Below are 22,702 nucleotides of genomic sequence, written 5' to 3'. Positions count from 1 at the left end.
GAAATGACTACATGTGAAATTCTAGAGAAATAACTTACAAACTGTTGTGTTTATTAGTCCAGCAACAGTTTCAACTGAAGATGAAATGAAATACAAAATGCACTGCGGAATGACTAGTAAATACTACTGTTACCCTTTAAATACCTCTTCTGCAAAGCAAGAATCAATTACAGTGACTGCAAAAGCTCAGGCAGCCTCCCTCGTGACCTGAAAACCATCTACTAGAACTTGGGATGAAGTCAAAGGGGAGACACAATTCATGACATGAAAACAAGACAGACACCACCACTGCTCCTCCAGACACAGCCTGTTCATCTGGGCATCCAGCGGACAATTTTGCTTCTGTCTGGTATGCCAGCCACCCTTGTTCCATCTCCCAGCTAGTGATTAATCACTCTTCAGTGCAGCAATTCATCCAAGGCAAACCTTGGAAACAGAAAGACACTGTGGGAATCTTATGCTTCGTTTTTTAAGTGCTTTCCTCTACCAGTGAAACTGAAAGTAGTAAAGCCACGTGGTCTCACAAGATAGTATTTCTGACTGCTGAAAGATATCCAAGACCTTGTAGCAAAGAGAGGGGAAAAAAAACCCCAAAGCAGCAAACCATTATGCATCTTCATATTAACTACTTATTTGCCACTTAATACTTATTACATCGTATGTATAGTTCAATGGAAGTTTCTTTGATGGAAGTGAAATGCTTTCCAAAACCAAACATACAACAAACACATTGCATAAGCAACACTGTGTTCTGCGACAATGTGTGCCAACATCCCAGCTCAGCCCTGGCTGCACTTTGCCAGCCACGGAGCTGCCTCCTTATATTCTGCTTTTCCAGTCCGGAATTCATTGCACTGCTGCTATCACCACTTTTGTCTTCTTCCTCCAAGCTCTTTTTGAGAGCTCTTGTTAGAAACTAGCCAAAATGTAAGCTTCGTTTAGATGGCCAAATTACCTCACTTGTATGAAGACAATCACCGGCCGGCTGGCCTCAGTAAATTAAGTTTACAATAATAATAAAATAATGAGAACCATTCTCATGGGCACATCTGAAATCTGGTGCTAGATATGAGATACAGCCCTGGCTAACTCTAGCACAGGTCCACCTCAGGAGGCAAAATGCACAGGATTTGAGAACAGTGTTTTTTCCTTCTGCTTTGCTTATTCTTGATAATGTCACTACATACTTTCTTGGGTTATTCCATCAACTGGACACAAAATTGCACAAAAAATGAGAACAATGATACAGAAGTATTATGTAAACAACAAAACCAGTATTTTTGCAATTAAAGCAAGAAATGGCATAAAATGGGCCCAGATTAATTAAATACACTTCTAAGTAAGATCATTAATGACAAAAATGGGTGGTCCTTGAATTAGGGGTGCAGTTTATTTTAGCATGGACTTCACAAGCTTTTGCTTAAGGCCAGTGTGATTTGCATGTACTATTCCCCAACTAAATTGACAACTTAATTTGAAAAGCACTGTTTGTGCACAAATATTCAACTCCACTTGGGAGGAATGGCTTGTATTCACGAGGAAGAGGTTGGAATGTAATCACCTGAGATCCCTTCCAATCTGAATTTTCCTATGATCTTGACCCTCCAGTATGTAGATGTTCAAAATTTGTACAGGCTACTGGGATGACTGGAGGCAGGGTCTGGAATCCAAGACCTGCACACTCCTATTGAAAATACGTTATCAGTTCTCATGCTAAACTCCTGATGCATGTCATGCAACAGTCAACAGTGATCAATAGCGGGTCTCAAATTTGCAAACTCTGACATACCTGTATCCTGTGACTCGTACCGTCACCTTGGATGTGTTAGCAACAGCAGTTCCATTAACCAAAAGTGCAGAATCTGGGCCTTAATGCTATCAACTTATGTATATTTTGAACAAAATAGTCATAATGAAAACTCAACAGTCAAATCTAAGTAGAGTTCTTATTATCTTTCCTAACGCATCTTTAGATTTTGCTGATGATGCTACAGGTTTTGTGAATGTTTGGGATTTTCTCCTTTGTTTTGCTGGCAGGACCAGGGAAGTCCCAGGGCTGAGAGTGGTGGAGAGGCAGCGTTCCCAAGGACTGTACAATAGAGCAGTGTTTCCTAAAGTAGGTTATGTGAAGGACGAGCAGAAAGGCACGAGAGGGAGGGGTGACTGTGGAAAATATGGATGATGTCATCTTTAGGATGACCAGATCTTTGAAAATATATGGCAGCGATTTATTTTCCTAGTGGGAGCTATGCTTCCAAAAGTTGGGAAAAATGCAGACCTATCCCAGTGTTTCCTTGTTTAACTGAATCCTTTTAACCAACTAGTTCGGGCAATGTGGACAACCTGGTTATACATGGCCACGTGCTTAGCCTTTGTCTTAAGCCTATGCCCAGATGACCCATTTTGCACATTTCAACCAAGAATAAAGTGACCTCATTTTCAAAAGTGCTGAGCACCAGTTGTTCCTATTGTGTTCACAAGCCGCACTATAGGTTCCTGTTTTCAAATTCTTGACCTCAAAAGAATTTTGAGGCAGCAGAGTGATTACATGTTCTTCCACTTGCCATATGCCTATTTATTTTAGTTCAAATATAAAAGTCTGACTAAACTACTTTAAAATCCTGAATGCTCTGAATTAGAACAAGTACTCTTGCCACTGGAACATAAGTGCAACATAAGTGAGCCACGTGGTATTTAAAAAAAAATTTTTTTTTTTTTGCACGGAAGAATGACTAGATTGAAAGTCAGAGTATTTCAACTTTAACTCTTAGTTTCTTTTTTCTTTTCCTTCTTTTTAACGAATGGCTTAAGAATGGGGGAAAGGTAGCATCCCAGATCATTTAACGCATGAATTTATATTTCTGGGATGAAGTTTCTTTGCTACCTACTATATAAAGTTAGGTAGACAAATTCAAGATCATTTTACTACAGTTGTCAGCTGGTGACTTTTACACAACAAACATGCATTTGCCTCTAAACAGTTTTAAACTGTTACTTCAACGTAACACTGTCACCTTGGAAGCCAGAATATCACACTGCTCGTGCAAAAAATAAACACAATTACCTTATCTCCCCCCCAACACTAAGGCTTCAGAACAGCAAAAACAACCAAACAACTTACCCACAAATAACAAAACAAGCCATGCCAATATCAGTGCACAATATTTGGTTTTCATTTTTAAATTAAGCTGGTTTTTTAGCAAAAGGTAGCAAGAGAAACTCAAAATATATCCAATTTACTATGGCTTCTTGTTGCACCTTTACTGATAAAAAACTCTTGACTTGCATGAGACTTGGCCTGAATGCACCATACAGATGCCAATAAAACAACCTCACTAGGAGTGAGGGGAGTACCACTGCTTTTTGGGTGCATGTAAATGTATATGGATAGAGACAACACATATATACACACCACCTAATAATAAAAAAACCCATAAATATTCTCTCTCCAGTTACAGTATTTTAATATTCACAGTAAGTAACTTGAAGAGCAATCGCTTGTACACCAAAATTCAATACGTCTTGATACCTTGCTTATGTTGATTAGTCAGAGCTCTGTTTCAGTTCCCTTGTAAAAACAAACCTGTCTTGCTTTCCTGAAACCTTCAAAGCCTTGTACTTCAAGCTCTGCCTACATGATATATCAGAAAGCAAAGTTGTGGGAAGGGACCTTTCCAGAAAGCAGGGTCACCAGTTGGGGGCAGAAAGCCCAGAAGAGGTGAGGGTGAAATAAAGGCAGGAGGGTCTCAGGGTAAAAGTGAGGAGCAAACATTGTCTCACTGCTACACAGATGAGCTCTCACCTGAGAGAACCAGAGGTAAAGCAGATGCACTGGTAGCTCAGAGTCAGTGGCTTAATCTGGTTTTCTGAAATTCTCCTCATACTTGCTGATGTTTTACAGGTCAATCTTCCTACAAATGTCACTGAAAACTATCTGAAAGTTGCTGGCAAAGCGCACAGGAAGAGGTAAAAGCTTTATTTTGGAAATAATTCAGAATAGAGCCATTCACTGTCAGGACACCAACAGTCCTGAGATGTTTGAAGGCATTTTAGAGGACACCTTAAGATATCAATAAAGGAAATAAATAAAAATGCACTCTCTTTCTCTTGGTGCCAATCTTTGAAATACAACTTGTTTCCTCAGTGTGAGGAAGGTTTGTCAGTGACATTTTGAGAAAAAATGGCTATAAATCCTGCAAAAACACAGCTTATAAATCCCTTGACACATCAGTACTTTCGGCTTCAGGGTTCCTGAGCTATTTCTCCACTCTCATTTGTCTGGCTGCTCCTCTAAGTACCACGACTCAGCTCCTTCCAGGCAGACTCAACTCCCCTTTGTAAAACTGACACTAAGCTGTTTCTCTCAAGAGCCAGGGGCACGATCAAAATTTCTAAAATGTCATATTGGACCTGAGGTCCACTTGACCAGTGCCTGGAGAGGCAAGGCTAGAAGGGTAGTAAAAATCACAACATGGAAGCTGGCAAAATACTGCTATACATGGAAGAAGATGTTACGAGGCTACGGACCAGCACGAGCACCTAAATACCACCGAGTTGCTGAGTTCCCTGTCTCTTTGGCTATAAAGAAGTACCTGCTTCTTTGGCTTCACTGGTCCCAATACGGAGTAAAATTTAGGAATTCTGACATTGAACTTTCTACTTATTCCCAACTGCAATGTGGGGAGTGAAAGGGAAGAGTGACGAGAGTGAGAGGTAATGGAAGGGGGAAAAAAAAAAGTTAACCTTTGATTAGTCAAGATGAGAAGCATAGGAATTTCTGGAGTGCTAGATTTGAAATCAAAAAGAAACCACCTAAAAGCACGCGTGCTTACTGTTAAGACCATAAAAAACATGCCTCCACTTGTTCCGTACTGCTGATACTTTGAGAACCACCAGAAAGCACATCCCACCTTTGACCTCCAAAGCCAGACCACATTATTTCTGAGGTTTGCTCTACTGGTGAGCCACAGAGCATTTGCTAATGTCACATAAAGAGCTGGCTGGTCTTGCCAGCCATGATGAACTATCCTAAGAAAAGCTATAATTCTAATATTAATTTGTTCCCTAACATCATTCCTCCACGTAAACTATAGCTGCAATCACAGTGGAGATGTCATTGCAAACAAGAGATGGTATTATCTTCTATAATCACAAAAGTGAGGACAAGCAACATAAGATCCCAACTTTTGTGGTTCACACGCTAAAAGAAAAATCTCTGTCATTTTAAACTATACAGCAGACATGAACTTCTTATCTGAACACAAGCTACAAAAGCAGGTTGTGCCTTTTGCTCTTCACAGAACAAAAACCACACAATGAACGCACAAGGACCAAGAAAGATCTGGGCATAACTATGATTTCTAGGTCTCTAAAACCACGCCAGGCCTCATTATATCCTTGCTGCTGCTCTGAGCGGGTTTCAGGCAGCTTTTACAAGTATACAACAGAGCAGGAGCCATGAGACACCCAACAAATTAGCTTACACTATTCCCGTCCATTCACAAATGCCTGGTCAGACAGACTTGGTGGCAGGCCATCAACTCCTTGTGCAAGGGGTCTTATAGTCCCACCACCCTGCCCCTGACCATGGGAACAGCAACCCTGCTATAATCAGAGCCCTTTGTGGCTGTGAAAGAGGTGAACAAGGGGGGGGCGCTTAGGATTTGCCCTCATATAATATAAATATTTCTATACAAAAGACTTCCAAAAAGTTGAGATGCAAATGCTAAAAAGAAGGTATAAATGCAACTATGAACATCAGCTCTTTGCAATTAAACTCATTAGACTTTGGCCTTTTCCTTCTGACTACATTATTTTTGTGTCTTCAAAGATAAAAGTAATCAGGCCAAAAAAAATACCCAAAACGCTCACACATAAAACCCAGCTCCTTAGCATATTACCACATTGACTTCAAAATACTGAGCAATTTAAAGATGCAAGCCACTTGGCTTTAGCTACAGATAAGTGTCTGAGATAAGAGAGGTATAATTGTTCAATGTAATACCATAGCATGTTTTATATAAACATTTGCTAACACCGCACTTCATATATTTTGTTTCAGAGCTGTGAAATGCTGCTGAATGTTCCAACTTTATTTGTGGCCCATTCCTTTCATATTTACACATCCAGGGTTCCCCTTGATGCCGAGTTAAATAAATTATCTTACCCCAAGGTACCAATGGGGCAGCTATGCTTTGCCACAGAGAGCATAGCCAACAGGTTTCCAGCGGTCACCCAGGTTATTCCTTTTAACTGCTGCAGAGGCAGGGGGAAAATGTTAAAAGAATTTATTTGTGAAGAGCTCTGAAATTGGGATTAACAAGACAGACCCTTTGCTTTTAATAAAATGCTTTGGGTTTACCTAACTAGTTTTTTCCATAATCTAACTATTAAGTAAATTAAATACTCTGAAGTTAGGGCCCCCATACATTTCTTGAAGACCTGTTCATAGACTCTTTTTTTGGTCTGGTTTCGTGATGGAACGCATGGTGTGACAATACTACCTCTCTTAGCCCTGCACTATCAGTTCTTCCACATTGTAGCTCTCGGACAGTATCAAACAAATTTGACAGAGAGGGAGCAGTCTCAAAGGTCTTATGTCCCCACAAGTTTTGGTGACCCATCACAAGGTCTGCTGAGGAAAGACTGAAGCCAATGCTCAGCCATACAAGGAGACATCAGAGTACCCACAAGGGAGAGAAGCTCTATGAAAGAAAGTGATGGGAAAACAGCTCAAAAACTTCCTGGCTTTCTTTCTTTAATAGCTAGTTGTGAATAATTACTCGGGGGAGCCCTGCAGCCTCCACTCAAGAGAAATCTCCCTTTGAACACATGAGTTTACATCCTGCTTCACTTAAATAACAGCCTCTGGTCCAACTCCCTGCCCTCCAAACTACTAGTAAAATCAACTGTCATATTGCAATGACAGCCAGGTGCAGCTCAGGATCACAGGAGGGAAAGGTAAACTCTATGGTGTCACACTATAGCATGTTTCAGCAAGGCATGACACCTTACCACAAAATCTGGCACCCTGCTCTGATTTTAGGATTACCTGCAAATAATAGCAATAACCACTTTAGGCTCCAGTTCTTCCCCTTCCCTCACCTACATGCTTTTGACTTAAGTGCCCCAGGGTCTTCTCCTTTGCCTCCACCTGAGCACCATGAGCTCTAGGTCCCCTGTCATCCCTTGTGCAAGCAGGGGATCACCAGCCTACATGCACATGCAAGACCAGCCTGAGCTCACTGCTGTCACAGCAGTAACGCTGTTCATTTCCATGACATGACTACAAAGATACGGTAGTACTCAATGTGAGCGTGAATATCCCCCTTTAAATCAGGCAATTAGGAATAAACCAACACCACTAATGAACGGAGGACTAAAGAGCGCTGAATTTCATGCTGCAAATGATCCTTGGTCTTCCCTGATGGTCATCAAGTGAAGTCCAATTTTGTTGCCTGGCTCTCCATCTAGAGAAATTATTCTACTTTTGCCAGCAATGGCCTTGCTTTTACTCTCACACTACAATAAACTAGTAACAACTCTGTTAAAAATCAATAGACTTGCACTGGCATACAAATAAGAATCTGACCCCATGGTCTATCAGGTCATTTTCAATAATCCTACAATTAGAGAAGCCAAATTAAACATTTAACCTTTGCTGTTGCTTCTAGATTAGCTAATACAGAATAAAAGCACACACTTTTTTCAAGAGTTCACAGAATAAAAGCTTTAGATCCTATAAGGAACATTTCATATGTTCTTATTGTGCACTGGAATTTAAAATGCTAAATTTTTTAATATGTAATAGTAACTTCAGACTGTAAAATCATCTACTTTGGAGTTACTCTGATTAAGCACCCACTAGATGGTTAGATTAGATCACAAAAAAAAAAAAAAAAAAAATCAATCTCCTGTGAGAATCTCAGTGCTACAACAGTGGTTAACAACACTTCTGCAGATGAAACAAGAAGTGACAAATTCAAAGATTGCCAAGAGTGAATTCTTAACTTCTTTTAAACGGAAGTCTATTACTAAAATTTCATCACTTTTCTATCTTTTTTACTGTTTTGCATCCTATGTTTTCTACCATTTGCATTGTTTTTCCAATCTTTATATTTTAAGTTTTGCTAGGAAACACATCTGCAACATCAATTACTAACAGCATGCACATCTAAATTAAACACCTGCAGATGTACACAAAGCATAAACAAAATACACTCACATTGGTATACAATATAGTCTCCCCAAATAGAATACACTTAATGGATGTGCTTTGATGCTGTATTAATGAGTAGAATATAAAAACTTCAGCAGAAAGATAGAGATTAAAGAGAGCACTCTTAAAAAGAACATAAGTATAAGGTAAAATTATATATAACCTGTATTATACCACTCAGCACGCGCAGTAAAGTTATTTTGCACATACACAGCAAAAAGATGATTCCCATGAGCATCACTAAATGTGTATACGGTGTCCCTTGGGAGGGCTGGACCATGTGTGGCACACACACAGAGCATCACTGGAAGAACCACCACACACAGTCGTCTCCATCCATATTTACACAACACACCTGAAATCTATTTTGGAAAACACATTTCTGTGATGCTGGGCTATGAATTGACAGGGCTTGGGGACCTAAGTTTGATGGATGCTTCAAGCAGCTCTGCAGAGAGATGATGGCGACCCGACAGGTATTCAGCTCTACACTGTCACCGTTTTCGAAGGCAGCCTATTTGCCAAGCACATGGATGGGGTTGGTTCAGGCCCAGATGCAAATCCAGACATGTGCGTTTTGAAACCTGCACAGCCCAATTTACCAGCCTTCAGAGATGTTGAACATCTGGCTCCTGCGAAACCCAGCGCTTTCACTGAGACACCCAACGTGTCACAAGCTCAGGAAGCCATGCTGGAAAGTTACGGCCTTTAGCTATTAGCCAAACAATTACCTCTCAACCAAGATTAATCTTGTGAGCCAGCCAACGCCTCCAAAATAAGGAAAGGGGATACCTTGGAGACATGAAACGTTAGGATCCACTTCTGCAGTATTTTCTCAAGACAACTCTGTCTTGAAACAGCAGTTCTGCCTGATTAATAAGTGGAAGATTTGGAAACGACTAACGTCTTGGCAGCAGATCCTGCTTGCAATGTGAATCAGGAGTTGACATTTTTGGAATGTCAAGAGTTGATATAACAAGAAACTCCTGCTTAATGCAAGCCTTTCATCTAGGCATGTGTCACCTTCAAGATGAGACGGCTCATGATGCCCAGGATTCAGAGGGGAAGGAAAGGGAGGAACTAAGGGAATAGAACTAAGTGAAAGAAGGAATAAGTGGAATTACAGAAATAATTAACAAATGCTTCATTCGTGACTTCACAACCTATCATGTAAATAGAGAACATGTCATGATGTGAATACTATTAATATCCCAGTTACAGGAATCTGGAATTTGTGTGTGTTGTATTTGGAGAGAGGGGATTGATGTTGCCTCTTGACCTAACAGCTGATCCGCTGCTCTTCCACCACCAAAAATATCAAGAGCCCCAAAACCTTCTTCACATGTGTGTATATTCCTCATTAGCAAGAAATGCTGCAAAACAGGACAGGATGAGACCTAATGCACACAACTTGGGGCTGCCACAGGGCAGCTCCTCGTATACAAGGTGAGCAGTTGTCACTCCCCTAATATTCCCACAGGTACCACAGAGTATACCTGCAAGAGAAACCTGCTGAGGATTACTAAACAAACCGTATTGCCTGAAACAGCTGGAGGCAGGGAAGCACGCCAGGGAAGTACCACGCGCTCTTGCGCTCTTCTTCCTCTTTCCTGGGCACCTCTTTGTGGTCATAGTTGGACACAACACAGTGGGCAAGACAGACCTGGGTCTTAACTGGAATGGCCACTCTGAGGTCCACACTTGTGGTAAAAAAAGGAAAATTTTCCACACTCCTTCCAGCTCTTGCTGAAAAATTGTCATTGCATGGAAGTGTATACCAGAGCAGTTTTTTGATTTTTTTTCTCCTTGATGGTCCCCCGTAACAAAACAGCCCTCCCAATGTTATGCACAGCAATCACATACACGCATCCGTTTAGGAGTACAAAACACAGGTCAAATGCTCTGATCTGAAAAGTTGGGTTTGAAGCTAATTTGCTACCAGAGATAAAATGACAGTTCCCAAGGGCAGCTGTGCTGCCAGAAAATTTTGCCACACCTATTGCATTGACAGAGCTTGGTGTGACACCAACCCATGAGTAAAATCCAACATCGACATCATTTTGTATGCTTTCTAATTGCTTGAAATACACTGTCCTATTCAACTGCTCCATTAACTACTGAATGAATTATGATGACACAGGCAGGTAAAGCTTTTTTCCTCAACTTTTTTAACTTACCTTTCCATGAGTTAACTCTAAATGCAAGCTACAGTGAAACACTTCATTTTACTTTAGTACATTTCTTGAAGATGTGAAAAAGGGAACACTGTTAGGATAAAAAGGGGTAACCATGAAAAGCTGAGTGCACTGTATTGCTGCATGCCTAAGGCTCTATTTGGAACAACCAGCACTGGGATGAAAACTGAATGAGATAATCATCTGGTAGGCAGAAAAAAAGTTGCATCAATTATTAGCCTTTGAAATGAGCTCAGAGACACACAAGTGAAGGAGCGATGGTCCTGATTTAAATCCAGCGAGCTACATGACTTAAATTAACATCTAAGGGTGAACTGGGGAAGCGTACTTCTTATGGCCAGGACACAAGAACACAAGCCTGCTCTGGCAGAACAGCAGCTCTGCCCACGACTCCTCTTCTTGTTTGCTGCCATCACACCCACCCTTGTTTCTGGTAAGCCTGCCCCAGTTTCTCTAGCTGTCCAATCTATGGCCCTTATTCAAAGGCAGACTTCAATTAAAAGGGAGCATTACTCAGCAGTTACAGCTATGCCCTCCTCAGCCTTTCCAATTCCCTGATGTAGGCAGAGAGTATGTGCAAGAGAGACGGGTATGTGCATTGTTCAGGGAAGCAGCACTCCTGGGAGTTAAGGTTTCCTACCTAAACAGTCAACCAAAAATTTGTGCACTTTTCCCACTAAAGGACAGAATTGGACCCTTGGGGACTTAGCATGCATTCTCATGTATAACCATTAGCGCACACACACAGAGCACAGGTTTGCAACATATAAAATTTAATAAACTTACATAAACTATGCTTTACTGTGCTGCACAGGGCAATATGGCAGACCACGTATCTGATGAAAAGTTACTGCGTGTGGCTGTAAAATAAACAATACCTTACATAGCTACTTCATCCTCTTGTGAAAAGAGGTAGTTAAAAACGTGGTTTTTAAAATGAGGTTTCCAAAAGATGCCTTAATTTTACACTCATCGTACTGGAGAATATTTCTGCAATTAAAATAATTATACAGACTGAACCTAAGATTGACTCAAAGGAAAACGCCTCATGATTTTAGCAAAAAAAAAAAATCTGCAAAATGTTTCATTTAGAGATGGCTATACCTCTTACCAGAGAAATTCTAAAAAGTTGTTCAGAAACTGAGACTTCATTAGAGCTGGCTGGAAAAAAATGCAGAAAACCATTTTTTGCCTCTGTGTTCTGTGAAAATATTCTAACCAGATCCATTCTTATGTAGACAACAACCCACGCAAATACGATTTCAAGATTTCACTCCTGAAATTCCATGCCTATGGAAGGACACTTGTCCCATACAGAAGCCCAAATGATTTTCACTGAGCCCTGGTGTCACAGTACCTCCATACAATGATCCTGTTGACTAAGTGTATACATATATACCACTCCCCATAACTTCCCTAAGATTTTTTCGTATTTTCCATCACAAACCAATATCACATGTACAACTGTAAAACATTTGTATCTGAAGAGCAAGAAAGTAACTACATCCATCCACAATGAAAGCAGAGACTAAAGACCTGCCTGCAACATATTGCAAACCCCTAAATATTCCCCAAAGATGGATTTCCTTTGTTCATAATTTTGGACTGGACTAGTGCAAAGGGAGGGAGTCAGCACATGGATGAACAGCAGCGAGCCACGCTGCTCCCACCTGTGATCCCGTCTCTGCATAAGTAAACCTGCCCTGAAGTTAACACCAGAGGCTGAGGGACCACTTGGGCCTTGGGTGAACTTTCCACGGCCAGTGGTATCTGCCCTCCGTCTCTCAAAAGAGATGTGCTGCAGACATGCCCGATTTACATGTGGGGGCTGCAGCTGTTTCAAACTTAATGTTAAACCTTTTCCTCTGAAGTTTTTGTTCCCTCTACTCACCCAGGCAGCTATGCAGCATTTACACCTAAAAGCACACAAATCTTAAGAAAACCTTGTAAAAAAGATTTCCGTTTCACCCTGTTTAAAAAAATATTTAGTTTAAGATTTACGTGTAGTAAAACAAGGTCACTGTATGATCCAAGAATGTAAATTCTCAGGAGAGCAGAATTTAGAACATCCTATGAAAATGAAGAATGATACTTTGCTCTGAAACGCTGTGAAAATTTAAGAGGCAAAGTTAAGTATCACAATGAAATTTAGTACATCATCTTTACTGGCTTATAGGATAAACAGTCCAATTTATGGCATTTAAAACGTTATCGCATATGGTCAGAAGTTCATCTTCTGAAACTAGGTCACAGGTCATCAACAGGAAATTCATAGGAAATTATGGAGGAAATTAAAAGAACACAAATGGGCAAGAAAACTAGTTTATATAATCTAGGTTCTCCCAGCACAGTTTCCTGTGTTATGATGAACTCAGCTTTCATACTGAACTTTGCCTTTTCCAGGCCACATTAAGTAAGTATTTCTGAATTGTCTATTATACTCTTCGGTCCTCAAAATGTTGGGGTCAAATACACTACAAAGGGCCATTCATTTTTTTTCTTTAAACAATACAGCTGGGAAAGAAAATAGTAGCTGGAAAAGGTGTTTTGAGATCACTAAATGCAGATTTCTACTTGCTCTTGGCACCTCAAGAACGGGTGTGCAAGATGCTTCATGGACCCGCATACCACACTGAGGACAGTACCCAAACTCGAGAAGAGATTCTTGTATTGCTTCAGTTCCAGCACCCCAGCCAAACTGCAGCTGCATTCTCCATCACATTTGGGAAGATGACAATTAGTGTCCAGGAGTCTGTTCTACTCTAATGGTAGACATACTTTTCAAAATAAAATCCCTGGTCAATAAGGCATAAGGAAGAGAGAGGGCCACAGTTCATCTAGGCTATCTGAACAACTTTTGTAAAGAAAAACTGCTAAACAGAAGCAGTTACTGCTTAAATCATTTCAGCTGAAAGCTAAAGCATGCAATGTACAGCCTAGCTACCAATACCTCTACGGATCACAGAGAAACAAAAGTTAGGAGTAACTTTACAAGACAGATACAAAATGAAAGACTTGCAAGATGCCTCTGCTGTCTCTCTTCTTGCTACTTTCATCAAATAAAAAGACCTAGTATAAATACAATCAACTTCTCATTCATTCTTTTTCACAATACCCAAAATCCATGTGCAATACACAGGCCATCCCTACCCTCAAGAATCACAGGTCCACATAAAAGTCCACAAATTAAAAGCAGTTCCTCAAATAAATTGTTCATTCTTCCTCTTTTGTCTTCTGCTTTCACATCCTATCAGATCCAATAAAACCATCGAGATCTGTTTTTTCAACACCACAACTTGAAATTTCTAATAAATTGTGCATTTGTAGCTATCTCCTGCAGATAGCATTTCCCACTGAAGTAACAAGAACCACTTCTATACTTTAAAAATTATAGGAATCGCATCATCTACAATTTGATGAAAAACAGAACTATCTTTGGGTTGTGAGGAGTTGGTTGACAAGGTAGAAGTGATAACAGAACTGAGTAACAATCATTCCACATCATTTACTGCTGGTATAATAAACAGGCTTTCTTTTTCAGCTTGCAGGAAGGTGAGATGGAAAATTCTTATGAACATCGTGGCGTCCAAAGGTTGATCTGAACACAGGATTTCACTTGCAGAACGAGGACTGCTCTGTTCACACTGAATACACCTATTTTTGGATGTGCATTCTTACCCACCATTACCAGTTCAAGGCCTGGGTTGAGATAGGACCTTTTTTGTGATTGGCAATATTACAGTACAGAATAAGGGAGAGAGTTCTCCTACTGAACAGATTACAATCTAAGTGTAGGGAACTGCAGAAACAGTTAAAGTGCCCAGGAAAACAAAGATGACCACTGACACAACTGGGAACACCTCCCTCACCTCCTGAATTTCAAACCCAGTGATTTTAATCTCTTTTTGGAGGAAGGAAAAGGGAAACATGCTATCCTTTTTATAACGAATTCAAGCCTGTTGAAAATCAAGTTTTCTTGTTTCGGTTACCTTTTGCAGACTGCTTAAAATCTGCCAATAGAGCCCAGGGCTCTGTCTAAACCAGACTGCTCTACCCACTCCATCATGCTGCACGCCCAAATATGCTTCCTGTAAAGCCAGGTCTTCCTTTTTTCTCCCCCCCCAGTCTATTTGAGCAAGATAATTCCAGCATCTATATGTCATCCAAGAGTGAGATATAAAACAGCATCAGTAGAGCAGCCAACTCGATAAATGTGCTGAAAAAAGCAAGCCAGTAGCTATAAACAACTTTCATACCCCCCTCATAGCTACAAGCAGTCACTTGGGAGCAACAAATGCTGGTTTGGAAGAGTTTTGCAGCTTCAATATTCAAGCATTTTCCCTAGGACTACTCTGGTTGCCATTGGCCTTGATACCAAAAATTATTGCGAGGACAAGTACAGAAGCACACAGTTTCCTGGGACTTTTAGAGAAGCTTTTAACCCTCATTTCTGCTTCCTGTCCTCATATTTAATCTACCTAGAAAAAAAGACCTATAACTGAAAGTGTTCTGGTTAAGTTCAGGCATTCAGGTCTCAGTTTCAATGGTTACTACTCCTTTTCCTTTTTCTGGAGAAAATTAAACCCAATGATTAGGCAGAATTGCATGAAATATTCATTAGATACTTCTTACAAAGGGCAACCCATATTTCTAGGCTCAGATTTACATCTACTCCACCAAAAACATCAAATATCCAGTTTTGATAATTTAATGGTAGTTTTATCATTTAAAATAATGTAACGTATCATGCTTTTCAAGGAAAAAAACCACAATTAATATTGTATTATTTAGCAATTCTTACACAAGTTCTAAATTAGCTGACAATTTTTGATCATGGCTTTAATACTGCCTGGCCTCTTCCAACCAGGTAAAAGCATGCTCAGGAGGAGTCAAGAGTAATTGTATCTGCAAATTTTTTTCAGCACTGCTTTACTTGAATCATGGTCCAGAGTTTAGGTGATAGTGTAGCCATATGTTTGGGTTAATACCCAGACTGTAGTCTTCATCATACTAGCCTGATTACCTTGTATAAACAGCGCATGCCTTACAACAACCATGCCCTTGAAGAAGAACTAGAAGACTGATAAAAGGGGAACATCCTGCCCTAAAAGGCGTCGGAGGCTAGGTGATTGCCAAAGAAACAAGAAGTCAGCAAAAAACTGCCGTAACTAGGGGAAAGGTAAAGGCGGCAGGGGGAGATCGCGACCACCGACTCAATTCAAGACTGGAAGGACTTGCCCCCCCCACACCTGCAAGGCGCATGCGTGCTAATTTACATGGCAAGCGAGGCTAATTCGAACACAACTAACCAATGAGCGTGAACTTAGGTGGGTTTTTGCCAATCATGTAACAATATAAATATGCTGTAGTTCTTTTGGGTGGTGTGCTAGCTTTGTGGAATTACCACCTAGCACCCCAACCATCTTTGCGCAAACATGAGATAAATAAATACCTCGGCTCTGTGTGCAAGATTGGCTTATTGCACACCGGGTACCGGACCCTGCTTGTGGGACAGTAATAGGACATTGATTCGGTTTTAACGCTGTTCACAGTTCTACAACCTGCTACGGGTTATGAAGCAGAGTCACGCTAAAGAAGCTCCCCAGAACACTGAAAAGAAACCCCCAATTTTTGGAGGACTTCAACATGCTTAGCAAAATATCATCTTTTTAGTCTTCATACCTGATTGTACTTATACCTCTTTAAACTGTGCAAAGAATGTTACAAAGATGGTAGTTTACTCTGGGATGAAGTCTCCTGCATACAAATGAAGACCTATTGTTGCTCACAACCGAGCAGGTCACTGGGCTAAACCAAGGTGATCTGCAAAATCCTCACATTTCAGCCTCCTCCAACAAGTAATGCATTTTCCAAAGATGTGGCTGCTATTCAATTCCAAAATGGCAAGATACTCAACACCCTTCAGGTTTATCAAATGTTCCCAACAGAGACAGAGTATAACTTCTACACCTGTGAAAGACTGGGAGCTATTTGTGATGAATCAGTACTGTGTTTGTTCTGAACCCTTGTCTATTCTTGAAAGAGGAGCTTCCTGTATCTTCAGTAGGCTATCATGATGTCTAGTGTGCCTATAACAAATTACTTCAATCACAGGACTACTGGAAGACACACCTAGAAACGTATTCAGACTGACACGTCTGCACAAACGCCAATGAGACGACACCCTTTGGTGACCTGATCCCAGAGCACCTCTGTGCACCCCGACCTGGCCAAAGGTCCAAGCAAACCAGCAGAGAGAACAAGGGGACTTTGAATGCAAGCAGCGACAGAGCCTGGGGAGGAAAAATAACCTGAAACTTAGCCCTGCATGGATGAGTGCTTTGAACTGAGATAGAAACATGAACAGGTCTAGGTAAGATAGGCACACACACAGACTTCTCTTTCTTCCTTGTATTCATTCCTCTTTGATTTTACTTCTAATGCCATGAACAAAAAAGCCACTCTGGATCCCCCTGCTCATTGGTCGCAGCAGCCAGGAAGAACAACAGGTACTCATCTGCAGTTTGGTCAGATGAATGCACAAGTAGTACACAGGACACCGTCCACAACTTGGTCTAAAAGTGAAGTCATGGATATGCAGAAAATAATCTTGGTATCTGGTGGGAAAGGACCAGACATGGAGACAGTGGCGTTAACACACAGTGCTGTATGTGAGTTAATACGGCACAGGCAAGCCGCAGGAGTGAAAACCAGGCTTCTAAAGAAGGAGGAGAAAGAAGACTGTCTTTTGTATTCTTTTAGGCAAGAAACCAGGGGGAGAAACAAAATGAACTAGAAACTGTGCAAAAATGACTGGTCCATGAACTTGGACCAAGTTTGTGGTCTGAAGACAGACACACTTAGACCCTCTCCCCAGATGAGGTTGCAGTGAAAGTTCCTGTTTCTCTGTCGGCGTAAATGGATGCCCCAGAGGCCAAAAGGGACTGGAAGGCACAGCGAGCCCAGGAGTAACTTCCCAAGCAATAAAGCAAGCATAGCCCCTGAAGTAACTGAACAGAGTGACCCACTTGGGATTCACCAGTTCAGCACAGGCTGAAGCAAAAGAGACAGAGCAGGAGCCAAGAGGCAAAGCTAGCCCTGCTAGCCATTGACACCTACATGCTCTCAGTTTTTACTGTCCCATTAACAGGTCTGGTCTAAGACAGCCTAAAACTACTCAGCATTCAGGGAGGCAAAGAGATCACATTACTGTTAAGCAGATTAATTGAAAGGTGTTTCTTAATACCACACTGAGAGAAAAAGAAGGTGATACAATACTGATTATTCCATTAAATATTAATTACAATACAGCTACTTTCAAGCTAGAACATATTCCTTTAGATAACTGAATTAAGGGACAGGAGAACTGAACAAGCTTCAAGGCTTTGCATGTATCTGTCATTTCTCAATTACGTTAAACTGAGTCCTTCAGATCATGCATGGTTATCTCCAAATATTTTTATTAGAGTTAGAAGTTCAAGCTTAAAAAGAAAAAAAAAGAAAAATACTCAGGACTCTCAAATTTGCTCAAATGACTCCCAAGATCCTTCTTAGTATTCAAGGAGGCTGAAGAAGCAGCCCTAGACCTTCCATCAAACATCCTTGAAACAGAGAATGAGGATATCTTTTCCTCCTACAAATTTTAATTTGCACACAGATACCATCAGTTGGACAGCAGTGTCACATACTTCTCTCCTTTCCCTTCTGCTTCAACTTGGTAATCAAACTCCAGTAACAGTAGGGCAACACCGAGACTGAATTTTACCCTTCCACTTTGGAGCACTGAAACCTCTCCAAGGAAATTTTATAGCAAAGATCAATAAAGTAATTGCAAACTTTTCAGATGGCAACCTTCAAATAAGCATGCTCTGAAATTAGTTTTTACTGTTGTAGAAAGCTCTTCAGACATTCCTTCGTGCTGCATGTGCTAGACTGTTACCCTACACCACCCCCATCTCAAACTGACACATTACCTCCAAACACCAAGATCTTCAATTAAAATAGCTCAAAAAAAGGCTGCAGAAAAAAATATTTCCTTCCAGAGCACTACTCAGTTCTGGTAACTTTTAACAGCTGGGTCAACCACAGGGTGCAGTTCCTCTCTCCGCTAAAACAAAATCCAGGATTTGCCTTTGTTATTTAGGAGGGAAAAAAGAAAAAAATGCAACAAGCTTCCAACATTTCAAAAGCTATACATATTATTTCATGTGACTTTTTGGAGCCCTTCAGCAAGTTTTAGCCTGCTTAGCAGTTCCATACGATTTCTTTATTTTCCCTTCAATTAAACAGCAATCTATCAAAAACTTCAAGTATATTTCCCCTTTTTCAGTAACGTGTATGAATTTTATCGGATTCAAACTTTTCAACATCTCTTTTCACGCAAGGTCAAAGCTCTACATTGTTGTAGTTTTCTTTTTCAGTGTTTTTTCTCCAAGTCAGTCCTCCACTGGGAAATTAATATTCCGCATGAACAATGAACTCCTTGCATGGCCTTTGAACCTAGTGGTTGCTAGGAGGTCTAAAGAAACCCTGGAGTACAGCCGATTTAATAGCATGTATCAAGAGATTATTCAGTAGTAAAAATGTGTGATTTTCTAAATTCCCTGCTTTTTTTCCTCCTTACTTCCATCTCCATCTGTCAAACAATCTTTAAATTTCAGATGAATTGCATCTGCATCAATTTTCTACAATTACGGGCAGTTTGTTCCCAAAGTATTGAAAATGTGACTGCCAGCCACCAACGCTGCTTCTAATCAAGCAAATATCAAACTGGTCCTTACTCAGTTTTACTGAAAAGGCTGCTTAAAATCGGCTGTGCTCCACCCCTCTAGCACGAGGTTTGCACTTCCATTATAAACAGGGTCCTGCTTACAGACTGTATCTTCCTCAAATAAAACAGCACGGCATTGACCATTACTCAGTATTTCTCTGTGCTGAAAGAAACGTACATACGTACGATCCTCCATTCCCCACTCAGGCATACTCAAACATTAACGTTTCAAGCTTTTTAGCATCTTACTGAAGGCCGTTTGATAGTCTGCTTTTTCATATTTCCCTAAGCAGAGTAATTGAGGCACAACCCCAAGGTTTCTTTCCCACCCTCCACCCCCATCCCAAACAATGCGGCATTTAATTAAAAGAGAACCACAACAATGCTAACGGTGATGAGGTTAAATGGTTGGATAAACAGAATGCAGCCCTCTGAAAAGCCCATGTGTTTCGGGACACTTTCTCTCCTACAGCATTCTGGGTGACAAAGAATGTATTTGTATTCCTGATCCCCACAACTTTTACACCGGAGGTCTTCCTATAGATTTCCTGTGAGGAAGAGAGTTTCCTTAAAACAGTGAGAAGTTTTTAATACAGTAGCCATTCCTCCCAAAACTAATATTTGGAAAGGCAGTGGACAAGGATCCTTTAAAAATAAATGCATGTGGAAACTATCCATCAAGAGAGAACAATTGCATTTCCAGCTAAAAGCCTACTAAGTTGTTGCTATTTAAAAAAAAAACCAAACACCAAACATTTGCTGATTTTAATTTTCAATGTATTTTCCCTCCAACAACTTCAGCAAATTACTCAAACTAAACACGGCATTTGTCCTTCTTCTTCAATTATTGCTGTTGAAATCAATGCGCTGTACATTCATAAACACGGTGTTCTGGGGGTCTGGAGATTACTTTAAAACATTTATAGCAGATTACAAATCTATGCCACCCCTCCCCCAATGACACAGGTATCTGCCAAAAAATGCAGGGTAACACATCTGATTCTGCAGATCGCTGGTGTTTGAGCGCCTGGTTGGATTGTACCAATCTTGCCAAGATAAAGCTTTTACAGAGCCAGACTACTTCCCTGAAGAATTAAAAAAAAGCAAAAAACCACACCGCTTGGCACAAAACGTTCATGTGAGCTCCTTCTCTTTTAAATACGGGCTTCCACACTGAAAGAAAGGCCTTAAAGTACCGACTTCAACAGAACTGACACAGTGTATCTTACAGTGGGAATACCAGGACATTCACACACAACAACAACAATCTTTGCAGTACGGACAGATTTGGCTTTCCAGCTGCTTTCAGGTCCTGCAGCACCAACAAAACGAAACAACCCCTCCACCACCACCACTCTCCTCTTCTTCAGCTGTTCAAGCATAAATTATCCTTGTCATTTCCTCTCAATATGTGGCTTCCCAGGAAAGGGAAAAATCAGAGCAGCTATTGCCAAAATAGCACAATATTCTTACACAGGCAGATTTTTCAGTAAGATGCACATTATTTCCCTTGTGCTCGGGCGTTAGAGAAAGAACAGCCACGAGACATTTTTAAAACATGAGAAACCAATCCTGACTGAAGAGGGATGTTTATTAGGGCTAGAGATAGGAAAGTGAGCATATAACTGACAACCACAATCTTTGGCTCAACCTTTGCAGCAGAAATGGGGGGACGGGGACAGGGACAGGGCACAGAGCTGGAAACATTTTCAGTAATGCGTTCGTTTTCTCCTTCTCCCTCTTTTTCTCCTTTAAAGGAATCTGCCTACTCAACCTAAATTGAGCCTCAGAGGGAAAACGTGCCTTCATGATAAATTGGAATTTGCTATCATAGTAATGAAACGTTATGTCCAATCATCACAGTAAGCAGGCAACAGAACAACAAAGAAGGGTTTCCAGGATTTTCTGCCCCCGGCCCCCTCCCCATCAGTATTTTCCCAAGTCTTCTTTTGGGTGTTTATGAAATGTCTGAATTCCAAGGCCATTAAGATGCATTTCAGGATGGAGCAGCTTTCATTAAGAGTACTGAGGCTTTCCGAAATCGCACCAGCACTCCGTTGGAGGCCAAGTCTCTCCCCGATGCCTGCCTTTCCCTGTGCTGTTTTTTGTTTTGTTTGCGCTCTCTCTTTCCCATGCACAAACATGTTGGTGCAGTGTCCATTATTTCCCTACAGCCTCCCTTGAAAGCAACTGACAAATACACACGCATGTGTGTGTTCCCCCACATACACAGGTCTGGTCTCCTTCTACACCTCAAATAATGAATGCAAATGTGTTTACAGTCATTTTCACCAAAGCGTGCTTTGCCATTGCAGAAACATGCAGCTGAAACCCTGAGAGCCTGTAACAAGGCGAGAGCATTTGCAATCACAGGTGATCCTTTTCCTTTCGAAAATGGAAAAACACAAAAGCCTGATGAGTTAACTGCATTAAAAGGGGAATGTGTGGGGCAGCAGTAAACATCCAGCACATGCTTTTACACACAAAAGGAGCAAAGGGCTCCATGCTCTGCGCACCCAGTCATTTTTATCTGCCCTTCCACGACAGAGACACGACCGTTTCTCTCGTGCATTTATTTCATTCGACTAATAAACACCATATTGCGAGGGCCCTGCTGTGAATCTTGCAGAGGTACAAAATGGTGGATGAATGCTTTTTTTTTTTTTTGCATTATTCATAACAACTTGTGCTCCCAGTCGCAGGCTCCCCTCCGTACCCACCGACACAGCCTTCCTAGAGCCACACACACATCCCGCACCAGCCTCGCAATAAAGCTCTCTCGCACCCACAAATTATGTTACAAACCTGATGTCACGTAGCCCCGTGATGCCTGGGAAATAAAAGCTGGTGGGAAGTGTTTGTGCAGCCGGTAGTCCTTCTCGCTGCGGGACCTCATGCGGTCTGAGGCCCGGTCGGAGAAGTCAGAGCTAGGCCAGGCCCGCCGCAAGGTCGTACTCCGCGTCTTCTTCATCCTGAGGATGCCCGAGCCTAATCCTCCCGCCGCAGCATGGGTCAGGCCTTGCGGCTCGCTGGATGCGCGCTGCCTGGCATCAGCCTAGCGCGGGTACCGCCGGGGCACAACCTGCGCGCATCTCGCCACTACCTCTTCTAGGGCGCCAGCCGCAGGTCCCTTCCTTTTTTTTTTTTTTCCCCTCGAATGATCCAATTTTACACACGTCCCACAATGCATTACACTTCATTTGCAATCGGTCCGGCTTACAGCTCCCAGATTCGCGTGGAGGAAAGGCACGTTATGTGGCTTCTCAGGCAAAAAACGGGGGGGCTGGAGGGGGAGATGGGGACTAGCGATGTGCAGCGTGGGAGCTCGGGGGTCCCGAACAATGGCCCGATTCAGCCCGGCCGTGCTTAGCCAACTGTGAGCCGCGACACAAAAGGCTCAAACAAATGAGGAAAAACCCGCGGCCGCCGGCTGCGACCCCGACCGCGGCGCGCCCGGCGCTGGGGAGGCAGGCGGCAGCTCCCGGCGCGGCGGGAGGAGCAGCGGGAGGAGGAGGAGAA

The 22,702-nt window shown here is 41.6% G+C and overlaps 1 protein-coding gene across 1 annotated transcript in view; it reads right to left on the bottom strand.

The window, feature by feature from the left end:
* The window catches only part of STOX2 (storkhead box 2), a 74,469-nt gene extending 51,897 nt beyond the window's left edge, over nt 1-22,572 (bottom strand). Inside the window, exon 1 of the mRNA XM_009277353.2 lies at nt 21,989-22,572. Coding sequence (XP_009275628.1) covers nt 21,989-22,154 — 166 coding nt within the window. The 5' untranslated portion in view covers nt 22,155-22,572. The remainder of the gene's footprint in view (nt 1-21,988) is intronic.
* Nucleotides 22,573-22,702: the final 130 nt, after the last annotated feature.

The sequence above is a fragment of the Aptenodytes forsteri genome, unplaced genomic scaffold (genome assembly GCF_000699145.1).
Source record: "Aptenodytes forsteri isolate BGI_AS27 unplaced genomic scaffold, ASM69914v1 Scaffold65, whole genome shotgun sequence".
Taxonomy (NCBI): domain Eukaryota; kingdom Metazoa; phylum Chordata; class Aves; order Sphenisciformes; family Spheniscidae; genus Aptenodytes; species Aptenodytes forsteri.
The sequence above is the reverse complement of the archived record's forward strand: the minus strand, read 5'-3'. Positions and strand labels throughout refer to the sequence as shown.